Raw genomic sequence first — 13,945 nt, 5'->3', positions numbered from 1 at the left:
GTTAAATAGTCTTTTAAGTACACATTGACAATTATTACAAGAGAGTTACAATGGCACCATGTAAACGTGCTAACTATATAGAAAACAATGCTACAATCCAACTATATTGTTAAAAGACTATAGATAAACATCATTACTATTACATGTACACGTATGAGGCATATATTTAAATTATAGGCCGACACATACATACACACACTATATATATATATATATATATATATATATATATATATATATATGTATATATGTATATATGTGTATGTATATATATATATATATATATATATATATATATATATATATATATATATATATATATATATATATATATATATATATATATATATATATATATGCTTTTTTTTGGGGGGGGGGGAGGGGGTGAAACCAGGATGCGCCGCACCGGGTGACAACCAACCTTGCGACGCCACTGCCGTAACTCGTTACGAATTGGATTTGATTGTGGTTTTAATCCACTCTATCCAGGCATACACTGAAACCAAGCCAGATGGTAACTCGGTCTGCCCACACTCAAACGTGGTAGACGTCACGCCGACGATAAAATATCTGCTATTGGCCTTACAATTCATGGGGCCCCCTGAATCGCCAAAACATGTTCCTTGGCCTCGCTCCACATCGGAACAAATCAAATTTTCTGTGTGGTTAAGCATAGCAATATAGCGAAGGAAAAACCTGCAAAGTTTATAATCCATGGGGTTGGATTTGATTTGCATCAATTTTTTAGAAATTTCTCCCACAGGAGCGGTTGCTCCAAATCCAATACTAAAACAATTTTTAGACTTGCTCATGTCCTCCTCGGGCAAGCAGACCGGCCTGATTGCGTCAGAGAAGGTTATTGGAGACTCAAGCTTGAGAAGCATGATGTCATTGTAAACAACTCCATCTTCAATATAAAGTTTTGTAAAACGCTTTTCAGCTTTGATAGGTTTTGCCGTGTCCAGTTGTGTTTTGTCAGTTAATCCAAAGTAAACCATGATAGTAGAGTTCCGTGAAATCATACAGTGTCCTGCTGTCAGGATCCACCACTCGGTGAGAATTGAACCCCCACACATCGCAGTTCCCTCAGAGACATGTGTCAGGAGATAGACATACCACGGCCAGGCATTCTCAGGAGCTTCCTCTCCCCTGACAATGGCCCGCGACTGGTCAACTAGAGTCTGACCACACAAGGGACTTTGTTCAAGTTTGTTGTTTGGGTCGGGTTTAGGGACGTTGGTGTGGTTCTCGCCTTCTATGAGAAGCTTAAACTCAGCTTTGTATTCTTCCACACTGAAGGAAATTTTTTCCAGCGTACAGACATTTTTGGTGGTACCTTGAACGCCGAGATCCCCAGTCAACAGGACCAGCCAAACCAACATCTGTAACAGAAACATCAAGTATGATATTGTATGCGTTACTGCTGGTTTATTGACGTTTTTAAAAGGACGCAAAGGGGTCGTCGTGGTAAAGCTCATGGTTGCTAAACCGAAAAGACTCGAGTTCGAACCCTCGGGCAGATGAGGCTCGTTAGCTGGGGACAGCCACTCTTCTAGGAGAGACAACTCCAAAATGAAACAACTGCTGCCTTGTAGTTTGTTCTTGGTTGGACAAAGGCTATGGAAGCAAATCCAAAAAAGAAAAGCAGGCTGAAATCGGAGTCAATGGCCTCAATGGAGCATAACCAGTTGACACGTAACGCTTAATTGTGTTGGAGGCGTGGTCGAGTCGGCAAAAAGCTAATGGTTGATAAATTCCAACAAAAGTCTCGAGTTCAAACCCACTGGCAGATAAATCTCAATCCCCTTCAACACTAATAATTAAGAACGAAGAAGAAGAAGAAAGAAAAGGACGCAAACAAACCTCTAGTACCGACATACAACATAGTAATAGAAACCCTACATAAGGAGAAATTGGATAAAATACAACAGAAATTCATGACCTAACACACACTAGTTGTTGTGTTCGTAAACTCCTTAACTCTTTCACTTAAAAAAAAAAAAAAAAGACGGCAGCGGATGGTCTGTTGACTTATAAGATGTAACTAGGTAATCAGGTCCACACTTAATTAAAGTTAAGAGACATCCTTTTAAGACATCCACATGAAAAGGGGAGTGGGGGAGGGGAGAGGTGTGGGGAGAGTAAAGAGGGTTTTGGTGAGAAGGAAGTGGAGAGAGGAGGGAGTGAGGGTAAAAAACAGGGATTTATATGGGATTAAACGATGGGTAACATGGGATATTGGTTTGTGTTGTGCAGTACAAATAATAGACAGTTTCCGAGGTGGAAACTGGGTTGTCTAGTTTATTTTAATATTGGATAGGGGTAAGTCCCTTAAGGACTTCACACGTTTATGAGATGGTAGGGCATCGTAAAGGATAAATATATTTTATTTGTTGTAAATTTTAATGCAAATTGATCACAAAATCCAAAACTGACTTGAATGTTGAGTATTAAATAGTCATTAAAAATGTTTACGGTTTAATCAACCGGTTCACATGTGCGTTAATAATAATATTGGGATATTTTAGTTTCAAAGGGAAGCAACACAATGTTTTTGGCAAAATCAACAAGCCTGAAAATACGGAAGGGAATTGTAGTCTCTATGCATAGAAATCAGGGGAAGGGGAGAGTAATGTAATTTTAAAGGGGGGAGGGGGTGGTCAGGAAAATTGTATTTATGTCTAAGGTAAACGGGGCGTAAAAATCGGCAAAAACATGTGACTAGAACATACCTTGGATGTGTGCTTTAAGTTGTAGAACATTGCTATCGTTTCTTGTGTCTTTACATCATTTACACATCCCGACCAAGTTCTGTGAACACAATAACATCCAGTGAATGGACTTTTAGACTTGTCTCTCTTGACTTTTTAGGTGATTTACCGTTGCGTGTATTGTGATACTTTACACTGTTGATTGTGTAACAGTTTCCGATGGTGTAATTGCAGTGGCGTAGCGAGGTCGGGTGTCACCCGGTGCGGCACTTAATGGTGTCACCCCCCAGAGGCGTAGCGACCCTTCCCGGGGACACTTTTTCGATTTGCACCCCCTCCTCCTCAAACGTTCGATTTGCACCCCCTCAAAGTTTTCTCTATATATTTTGCTATTTTTTGCCTTGGTGTCACCCCCCTAAATGGTGTCACCCGGTGCGGTCCTCACCCCCGCCCCCCCCCCTCGCTACGCCTCTGTGTAATTGCCCCTTTCCAATGGTGTAATTGCCCCTTTCCAATGAGTTAATGGCCCCTTTCCAATGGTGTAATTGCCCCTTTCCAATGGTGTAATTGCCCCTTTCCAATGGTGTAATTGCCCCTTTCCAATGGTGTAATTGCCCCTTTCCAATGGTGTAATTGCCCCTTTCCAATGGTGTAATTGCCCCTTAAAGCGTGAATCGACCCGATTAGCTAGTTCCTCGATATGTAAAAATTTAAAATTTAGATATAAATAATACGGTTAGAATGATGTTACGATAATTAATTATAGTGCATCATCATGTCATCATCGTTTCCAGTTGGTGCCCAAAACACATGAGGCAGAGGAAGTAGAGTTTATCTGTTTCAGAGCCCTTAGTATAGAAAGGGAAAGTGGCCAGCGCTGGGCCCAGCCATCTATATATTCCCTAACGTGAGTTAGGTACCCATTAAGGCTGGGTTGACTCAGGGACGGTCTACTGACTTGAACCCGGATTCAAACTCGAGACTTTCGGGTTAGCAGTCTAGCTAGGCCACACCGCCCCAATTATAGTGAATACGGCATGAACTACATTAAGAAATTAACAACGATTCAAAGTTTGTCTTACTAACGTAAAACTTCAGGTAAAAATTTAGATCTAGATCTAGATCTAGATGTGAATACATAGAAAGTAGCGAAAACTATTTTCAATTTTTCTGCATTGGCAACTTTTATAGCATTGATTCTTAAAACTTAAAACTTTACATTTTTGATTTCTGATCCATGTCAACTATAATGATCGGAAGGGCGTCATTAACACATTGGTGTCCATTTTATCTGACCATTTAACCTTTTTTAAAAAAGATCTAGAATCTAGATCTAGAGGTCTCTGTCCATCAGCGCTCACGCAGCGGAACTCCCGATTTCCATTAGGCGCTATGTAATGACCGTTTCACATACAAACACATCGAAAGTATCCTGTAAATCTGCATCCATTCTACTATAATGTTGTATATGAGTCATTTTGTTTTCATACGCGTAGCATTGGAGATAGATCTAGATTCTAATTCAAATCCGGGCTGTGAACCAAGCCAATCGCTTTTACATGGCTAATTTATAATTCCAAATAAAGTAAAATACTTTTATAAAAACATTGTATATTAACGCATAATAGAGCATGTACTTACACATTGTAGTTTTGTTTTCATTGTAATGAAATGAAGTGATCTTTTCTATCATTTGGATCTAGGTATCGCTTTAATTTTTTTGTATCTATCTCCAAAGCAACTTTTTAAAAACAAACACACCGTCCGTTTTGTGATAATTGGTGCGGTAATTTTATTTTTAAAGTTGCACACTTTTCGAGATTTCTTCGACATTAAAGAACACCGATGTTATAAAATTAGGTAAAACCTTAGTTTAGCGTCGGAAATTATCTAGTTACGAACTTACCCGCGACGTAGCATACGCCGCTATTTAGTTTAATTACTATTTTTCAGTAATTCATAATTTTTGAATTCGACACTACCAATGCTGTGATTGAAAATATTTTGCTTTAAAACACAATTAATAGCTTGTGACGGACGAGTATCCTCACTCTCATTTTCCACACAGATCTAATAAAGAACGCCGAGGTCCCACCCAGAGGCGTAGCGACCCCTCCCGGCGCCCGGGGACAGACTTTCAATTTGCCCCCCCCCCCCCTATATTAATATTTATAATTCAAAACTGCAGCTAAAATGAGCTTTTAATTTTTTTCCAACTTATTTAGGCGCCCCTAGGGTCGGCGCCCGGGGACAAATGTACCCCCCCTCGTCGCTACGCCTCTGCCTTTCCCCCCCCCCCCCCAACAGTATATTTTTGAATCGATTCAAGTCTATATCTAGCACTCCCTCTCACCAGCTCAATGGCTAGATCTACCAACACTAATGAAGATGCTCTAAAGCTATGTCGGTCAGTACTACACAAACAAGCAAAACGTCACGCTATTTTGGTGTTGACAAATATTTTTAGATCGCAGTGGCCGTGATTCCATTCACAATATGAACAAGTTGAAAAACAATTATGTTTGTTGAAAGCATGCGAACTACTAGAGGCGTAGTGACCCATCCCTGCGCCCGGGGCGAACTCTCAGTTTGGCGCCCCCCCCCCCATATAGGCCCTATATATATATATATATATATATATATATATATATATATATATATATATATATATATATATATATATATATATATATATATGTATGTATTTTTGTGTGTATGTTTGTGTGTGTGTGTGTATATATGTGTATGTGCAGCAGTCTGAAAAAAATAATTACGCTGTATGATTTTCGTTCCCTAAAACTTTACTCGACTTTACTTGGAACAGTCTCTGTTATGATATAGTACATATTTGGATTATAAGTTTGTTAGATTAAGGTCATACAATTGACATACAATAGCAAATTATTGTTCACATTGGAATACGATATGGGTATTTCGTTGACTGGTTGATTGTATAATGAAACAAGCTAGAGGAAGCAAACTGGAATCTAACGGACACAACAGCTTGAAGTCTTGAATGTATCAGATGTGCGCTGCCTTCTCGCACAGTCAACAACAAATGCAGAACTAATTGTACTAGTTGAAGAAGCAGTAATAACCTTTTTAATGGATAATAGCTGACGCTCATGACGTTCAGATTAGAATCAGCAGCGATAAAATGCGTATTAACATTCTAAGTCGATGTGGAATTCAAATGCATTGTCAAAGATATTCATTCAGGATCTATAGCTGAATATGATTTCTCTTTTACTGTATGGCTCGGAGCTAGGTTAATAGACAGTGGAGAATGAAAAGGTGGTGGTTAGGACACAATATGAGAAAGACAAAAAATAGCATCATTATGCAGGTGCTTGTGTGAAGTCCATTAGGAAAGAGGAAGAGAAAAAGACTATATAAGTTCCCAAGGAAATCGTTTGAACTAGAGAAGGAGGAGGCTGTATTATTAGAGTTCGATATTCATAAAAAATCAAGTGAGTTGACGAAGTGTTGCCTACGCCTATGTTCTTTAGGAAGCCGAAACGAATAAAAAGAAGAAAATCAAAAGAGCTTAGAACAGTGGGTTCCATCTAACCCAAGAGGTTCGGTAATTCAGTCTCAGGGCTTCCGCAGAGGCCAAGACACTCAGCAGACTCATGTTTCACGATCGGATTTTGTCAACTTTTTTTTCATGTAACACAATCGTAAAATACGCTTTAGCTCAATGGGTTTCTTTTCTGAGTGATGTCGGTTATTTATTCCTTAATCCGGTGTGAATTTTTCCGATTTTAGTCTTCGAAAAAGCGCCCCCCCCCCTTACCTATCTAGGAAAACTGGAAAGCGGTTTTTGCGGTCACTGTTTCTTAAGCATAAATGTTTTATAGTTACACAATCAATGTAGAAAACAGTTAAATGAGTATGCAAATGCTCTCAGTCGTTTACTTTCTTTACTTTGACTGTTTATAATTAAAAACTGCAGCTTAAAATGAGCTTTTAAAAAAAAATTCTACTTCTTTTGGCGCCCCCCCCCCCCTAGGGTCGGCGCCCGGGGCGGCCGCCCTCCCCGCCCTCCCTTAGCTACGCCTCTGCGAACTACGTCCTAATTAATTACACTAATAGCACATCACTTCACGAAGATTAAAACACGTGATGTTACATTTACGATGTCAAGATCAAGCGCTGTTCACCGGCACTTAATTAGACGAAAACATAATTTAAATAGGTCACAGGCTAAATAAAACTCTTCAGTTAAAACCCCGCTGACACGGTTACTGCCCCTTAACTCTAAAAAGTAAACAAACATGAAACGTATCCGGATACCGCATCAACACACTGAGTGTCGTTCACACGTCAATAATAATAGAAGGTTCTAAAATGTGGGGAGGGTGTACTTAAATTAATTATAAAGCCCAAAAGCCTCAAATTAATAGTCGCGTTAGGAAAAACTTCAAAAATTAAATGGAAGAACAGAAAATGTTGTATACTGGTGGGTTTTCTTAGTGTATGGTTTATATTGGTATTTTATAACTTTATAAAAATATGTATACGATATATGACATATGAGATTGATATAGATGTAAGTGTAGGCAGTGGCGTAGCGAGGTCGGGTGTCACCCGGTGCGGCACTTAATGGTGTCACCCCCCCCCCCCCAGAGGCGTTGCGACCCTTCCCGGGGACAAACTTTCATGTTTTCGATTTGCACCCCCCCCCCCCTCAAACTTTCGATTTGCACCCCCCCCTCAAGTTTTTGATTTGCACGCCCCCTCAAGTTTTTCTCTATATATTTTGCTATTTTTTGCCTCGGTGTCACCCCCCTAAATGGTGTCACCCGGTGCGGTCCGCACCCCCCGCCCCCCCCCCCCGCTACTGCCCTGAGTGTAGGTTCAATTAAAAAAGTCTTATAACACTTAGTAGTAGATGGATTGGTTGCAAGGTTCTCCGACTTAAACCTTACCTGGTCTATTCCCCTAGTCATATATATATATATATATATATATATATATATATATATATATATATATATATATATATATTAAAGACATCATTACAATTTTAGTTTAAAGTGTCAGGGCTAAGGTCAGTAGTATCACAAAGTGGGGGCGGTCCGGACCGTATGACACCACTTATGGGGTGACACCAAACAAAAAAATCATATAAAATAAACTTCAAAATTACTGTCATTATAAAACACGTGTATGACAAATCGTGAAATACCCGACACTTTGTATTCTGCCAAGAAACACATTAACGAATTACAAACCTTAGTGAATATGTAAGCCCAACATAGTGGCGTCGCAGGTTTTCGAGCTAGGGGGAGCTGTGAGTGCACAAAATGGCGTCAGCGATACCAACAGTGAGGTATAAACACCATATGATAGGCGCCATCATAAACGACAGTGACTACAGCTACAGACGCCGACCCCGAGATGGACGCGTCCAGTTCGCCTTCAATAATATAGTTAATACAAAACGAATTGTTTTTGCGTGACGTAATTAATTTATATTTCAAAAAAAAAAACAACAACATTGCGCCGCAGTCCTGAACATGCTTGTTTTAATACATTTTTTTCTAATAATACATTTTGAATTAATTAGTATCTTTTCGAAAAAAGTCAGTCATTGTCATAAAAATGCTCGAAGGTGTTTCTTCCAGACTTTTTCCTCCGGGGGGGGGGGGGGGCATTTGAAATTTTCCGGGGGGGGGGGGGGGGAGGGCGGTAGACTTTCTTCGGGGGGGGGGGGGGCGGACACAGTTTAAAGTATATATTTTCTTTATAAATTTCATTTCGTTCGAAGGGGGGGGGGGGGGCGGTAGACTTTTTCGGGGGAAGAGATGCCTGGAAGAATTCTGCCCCCCCCCTTCCCGCCTCTCCATCGCCCCTCCTCACCCGGGTACGCCATTAGCCCAACACCCATGCACCACTTCCAACGACAATATGAGACCCCTCAAACTAAAATAACCGACTTCAGTAGTCTGTTGCAGCATGTCGAAATACCGCCGGCTCATCTTCTTCCTTGAGAAAAACAACAGCCTGTCACATGCGGTGACTCATTTCAACGCGGTCTATCCACTGCATACAGTTCAGTTCAACGATATCCTCACGTGAAATAAACAACACATCGTTGTTTTGACGAGATTATAATTTGGTTATCGTGGGGTCAACAGCCTAAAAACTTGTTTTTTTTTCAAACGAAACAAATAAGATTTTGTGCTAGGCCTAGAAAAATTGTTATAAATATAAAGAGATTCATTTTATCAGAACAAAGTCTAAGGAGGATTTATTCAACGTGCAATGAATACAAGTTAAGTAATATAAAAATAATAACTTTTTACACTTGGGTTTATTTCAACGAAAGAAATAATTTTGTGTTTGGCGTTGCGCATCTACATTAAAAAACCAAACAGGTGTATCGTTACGTTTATAATTTGTTTGATAATCAAGCAAGTTACACCCAGCAGAGTTTCAAACCCCATATCACAGGAGTGGACGAAACATCAGTTTTGCACTGTGACTACTTACTACATAAGGTAATTAGGTCTTCTATTTATAACTCACTTTAAAACTATTTTTAGATAGCTGGTATTCCCGTTGTTACAATTGTTGCAATACATGCAAGAAACAAAGTACAAGCCTCGCAAGCTTTGTTTGATCAAATTGACATTATAATTCACCCTAAATTGTAACTGTTGTTCTCCTTGTATACGTCTTAATTCATACAATCAACTTTATTTAAAATTTAAAGAACAAACTTGCACTCATTTGGATACTAGAGACGAGTTAATGAAGGGGTGATCAACTAATTTTTCTTTTATATACACCAGTGTTCCTTTGAGACATTTTTACATTTTTCTCCAGGAGAGGGGGGGGGGGGGGTGCAGGAGGGGTGGGGCACATTCATCTCGAATGGCTGGCACTGGTCAAAGTATATATTTTCCATTGAATTTATATTTTTCTATTTCGTCCGAGTGGGGGAGGGGGTGCGCCCTCCCCCCCCCCCCCCCGGAGAAAAAAGTCTGGAAGAAACACTGCCCCTCAGTCCCGAGAGTTGCCTGAAAGAAACTCTTGATAAACCAACCCCATCGATTCTAATTTGTCTATTAAAATGTTGGCACCCGACAGTCATTTTTAAAGAAAAAATCACAATTAATAAAACTGTCAAACAATTTGTGATTAAAAATGCCTTTTATAACTCTAAGCCTAGCCTAACCCCATCTCAACGCTAACCATAAACTGTGAACCAGTGGCGTAGTCAGGATCGTCTCAAGGGGGGTTCCAATTTTTACCCGGGGACAAACTTTCGATTTGCACCCCCTCCTCAAACTTTCGATTTGCGCCTCCCCCCCCCTCAAACTTTCGATTTGCACCCCCCCCCCCCTCAAACTTTCGATTTGCACCCCCCTAACCCCCCTGCCTACGCCACTGCTGTGAACCCTATCAGAAGAACTGCCGTTTCCGTGCACATTGGTTAAAAATCTTTTTCTAAATCGCTATCCTTGTACGTTGAATTTATACTTTATTTTCATCTAATCAATGGTCTGAGGTTAGGGTTTCTTTCAGACATTTTTTTTCCGGGATAGGGAGGGGCGCACACATATTTAAGTATAATTCTAATGTCAGTATAAGTTATATACCAATTATAATTTTATTTTTTTTCAATTTCGTCCGGGGTAGGTGCGACAACGACGACGGTAGTCGTGCACCGGTGAGAAGGGGGGGGGGGGGGGTGGGAGGGAGCCGGCGAACTTTCAGATCACACTTTTTTATTTTAAAATGTTAACCGCTGATGCAACGTTTTATTAAAGCGGTGTGTAAAACACGGATCCAGCACAGGACTAACACAATGACGCAATATGTTTGCACGGCCGACATATCATTGACCCAGATAACGTAGAAATGTCACGGTGACCTAACAGGCCCAATGCACTTTTGTCTACACCAGTTAGTGCATAAAAACCACATCGTTGCATGCCGACAAAACAAGATAACATCCAGTCTAGCAGTGCCTATTTCATCGAGTATGCTTATAGGGGTCGTCCATAAATGACTTCACACTCGTAGGGGGAGGTCCGTAATTTTGTGACGGTGTGTGATGAGAGGGGAGGGGGGGGGGGGTCAGATGGTGTGACGTCACTTTTTTTTGCATTATAAAAAAGCAATGTTATACAACGAGTTTTAGGCCGTTATTTCGCGTTTTAGAAAACGGTTTTTAATAAATTGTAATAGGAATTGATCAAAATACTCTACGTTGACAGAGTTCAGACAGGGTTTTGGAAAAAAATGTCGATGTTTAAAGAAAAATTTAACAGCAATTTTGAGGGGGGGTTGTAGGCTGAGGTGTGACGTCATTTTAGTGGGGGAGGTCTGGCTTTTTGTGACGACTTGTGACGGAGGGGAGAGGGTAGGTAAAAAACGTCAAAAAAGCGTGACGCCATTTATGGATGACCCCTAAACTGTTATCTTGTTGTCGGCATGCAACGATGTGGTTTTTGTGTACTAACATCCAGTCCAGTAGGGCCTATTTCATCGAGTATGCTCATAGATTGTTACAATTTCGTTGTTTTTTTTCTGTCTGTAACAAACCTGTAGTGCTTTGGAATAGTTAATATGTATATGTGATCTATGCATATGATGGGGGGGGGGGAGGTAGTGTGATTAGTTCTTATATGCCCATTCGCTTTTACTTTCCATAACTTCTTCTTCTTCGTTCTTAATTTTAGTGTTGAAAGGGATTCTCAGTGTCATCTGATTATGCACCATTTAGGCCGTTGATTCTGATTTCAGCCTGCTTTCCTTTTTGGATTTGCTTCCATAGCCTTGGTCCAACCAAGAACAAACTACAAGGCAGCAGTTGTTTGATTTTAGAGTCGTCTCCCCTGAGTGGCTGTCCCCAGCTATCGAGCCTCATCTGCTCGGGGGTTCGAACTCGGGACTTACCGGTTCAGCAACCCGACCACGTCGACCTCCCCATTTTCCATAACAATAACGTGCCCATCAGATATGTACCAGTGTATGGACTCAAGAATGTCATATTTATCGCACTGGGGCTCAGTAAATGTAAAGTTCCATTGTTTCTGTGAAGAGACCTTGTTTCTGTGAAGTGGGTGGACTCAGGGCTAGAAGTCCAGCTCTCTACCGCTAGACCACTCCGTCCCCTCTGGGGCTCAGGATGAAACCTATTTCTGTTATCCACCTGTTCTCAAAGACTTTGCAATAAATGACAATCAGCCCTGAAATTAAGTCTGATATGTCTAATTATCCATAGATCTATTCATAAGTGTTAAATTCTCATTAACACTCATATTAAGCATACAGAAGGGCACACGTGCGAATAATTAAACAAAAAAAAAAAAAAACCGAAAACTGAACATCTTAACAAAAAATTTTTAATGTAAAGAAAAACAATTAAGCTTTATTCACCACAATAAAAGCCAGTTTTTTTTGGGAAAGATAGTAGAAGCGTATTTGTTTCACCGAGTTTTCTAGGTTTTTTTTCTTAATGTTGATAGATCTTTTTTTGTAAACAAGTTCTAGGTTAAACAACAGGCATGCTATCAAAATTGGCGTCAACACGCAATCTACCTATTGTTCTATGGATACGTCTAGATGTTAATCATTCATAGGAACAGTATTAAAAGAAACAACACATTTTTAAAGTCATCAATATTCACTAAATAATGTGCGTACGGGAATTCAAAAAGGGAGGCTACTTTCGATAACCAAGCAATCTTTCTAAAAATAACTATGAGTTTTCATGAAGCTAGACTGTACAGATTCGAACTAATTAGATATTTTATTATGTGAAATAACCAAACTATGCTTAAAAGTAGGCCCTATAGATAAAAGCAATTGAAAAATTTTAAGTATATCTTAAACTGAGTTTTATAAAAAAATATTTTACTAATTTTGTATGACAAGTATTTAAAAAAAAAATGTTTCAGACCGACGTTTAGAAGAAGAAAAAAAAATTGGTAAAAACAGATTCTGCGTTGTCTTGCATCGAACGTTATTGTTGTGCTGCTGAAAACAAACAATAGTTTTGGTTGAAAGATTTAGAAAAATAAGCACTTCCAAGTATGTGACGTCACTGACCTATTTTTTTGCTGTTATTGCTAATGCTAGTTCTAAGTAAACACGTGTTTTGAGCACACCCCCAAAACGCTGAGTTACGATTGGTTGCTTATTATTAACACAATATCACGTGAAGTTGTGTTTACAATTGTTGACTATTGCTAGTTTTATTTATAGGAAAATAGGCCTACATCCAACAGCTGTTTTTAAAAGTGCATACGTTGTTCCCGAGTGTACGAGTGTCATAATAAATGCTGTTTTGAGTTTGGCTCTAGGTTCACCTAATTTATCTGGACAGAGTTATGTTTATGTATTTTTTTTTGCAAGACCATGTGACTTCTGTTGACTACTGTTGGCACACTTAACACACTTACAATACTCCTATAGATTTAAAAATACATAAATCTTTAATGAGAAATACAGTAGATGACGGGGATTTACACTTAGAGTGAGGTGTGGACGTGAGAGTAGGGTGAGGGGGGGGGGGCATATCTGTGTTTTTAATCCCCAGACATTTTTTAAAGTGGAGAGCGGGGGGGGGGGGGGGGGGGTCACTTGAGATTTTGTAGACGGGGGTTTGTAGTGGAGGGAGGGGGGTTTGTTGTGGTTGAATATTTTATATATAAATCATATATTTTTTTCTATTTCTTCGGATGGGGGGGGGGGGGGGGTGCAGTCTCTCCATCCCCCCCCCCCCCCCCCCCAAAAAAAAAGAAAAAAGAAAAAGGAGATGCCTGAAACTCTGGACTAAATAAGTATGATGTGCTTTATAGTTAAAAATGATAACTTTCCTCTGTCACTTTGAGACTTAAATAGGTTACGGTCACACTAATTAACATTTTAATTTATACAAAAAGTTTTATAGGTTCCCATCTAAAATATGAAGCGAAATATAATATGAACCATCCGCTTTACAGTAGGCCCATGTGTATATCTCTAGGATTAATAGCGGCTAAGCATTGAAATACTAGAGGCGGATAGTTATTTAGGTATGGCCTTGAACTAGTAAATGTTGACATCTTCCATTTATACGCCGTAGTATAGAAAATAATGTTTTTTTAATGTTAGTAACATAGGTGGGAGGGGGGGGGGGGTAAGTTTCTGGCACAATGTAGCGTGATAACTATAACAAATGGTGAAAGCGGTAGTGGGATGTTTTTGTAATTATGCAAAACTTAATTAAATGT

At 39.6% G+C, this 13,945-nt stretch overlaps 1 protein-coding gene across 1 annotated transcript; it reads right to left on the bottom strand.

Annotated features, from left to right (window-relative positions):
- Positions 1 to 367: 367 nt before the first annotated feature.
- Positions 368 to 2,820, bottom strand: LOC131954178 (transmembrane protease serine 13-like). The gene is made up of 2 exons (XM_059317716.1): positions 2,733 to 2,820; positions 368 to 1,382 (listed from the first exon to the last, which is right to left on the bottom strand). The coding sequence occupies exons 1-2, from the start codon at positions 2,760 to 2,762 to the stop codon at positions 447 to 449; spliced, it is 966 nt and encodes a 321-aa protein (XP_059173699.1). The 5' UTR covers positions 2,763 to 2,820; the 3' UTR covers positions 368 to 446.
- Positions 2,821 to 13,945: the final 11,125 nt, after the last annotated feature.

Source organism: Physella acuta, unplaced genomic scaffold, assembly GCF_028476545.2.
Source record: "Physella acuta isolate Inbredline_101_S28 unplaced genomic scaffold, ASM2847654v3 ptg000978l, whole genome shotgun sequence".
NCBI lineage: Eukaryota > Metazoa > Mollusca > Gastropoda > Physidae > Physella > Physella acuta.
This window is presented reverse-complemented; position numbering and strand designations above follow the sequence as displayed.

Bases quoted from the DNA above. Each gene is read 5' to 3' on its own strand.
- LOC131954178 (XM_059317716.1), bottom strand. From the start codon at position 2,762: ATGTTCTACAACTTAAAGCACACATCCAAG. The intron at 1,383-2,732 runs GTATGTTCTAGT...TTTCTGTTACAG, and splicing joins ACTTAAAGCACACATCCAAG to ATGTTGGTTTGGCTGGTCCT.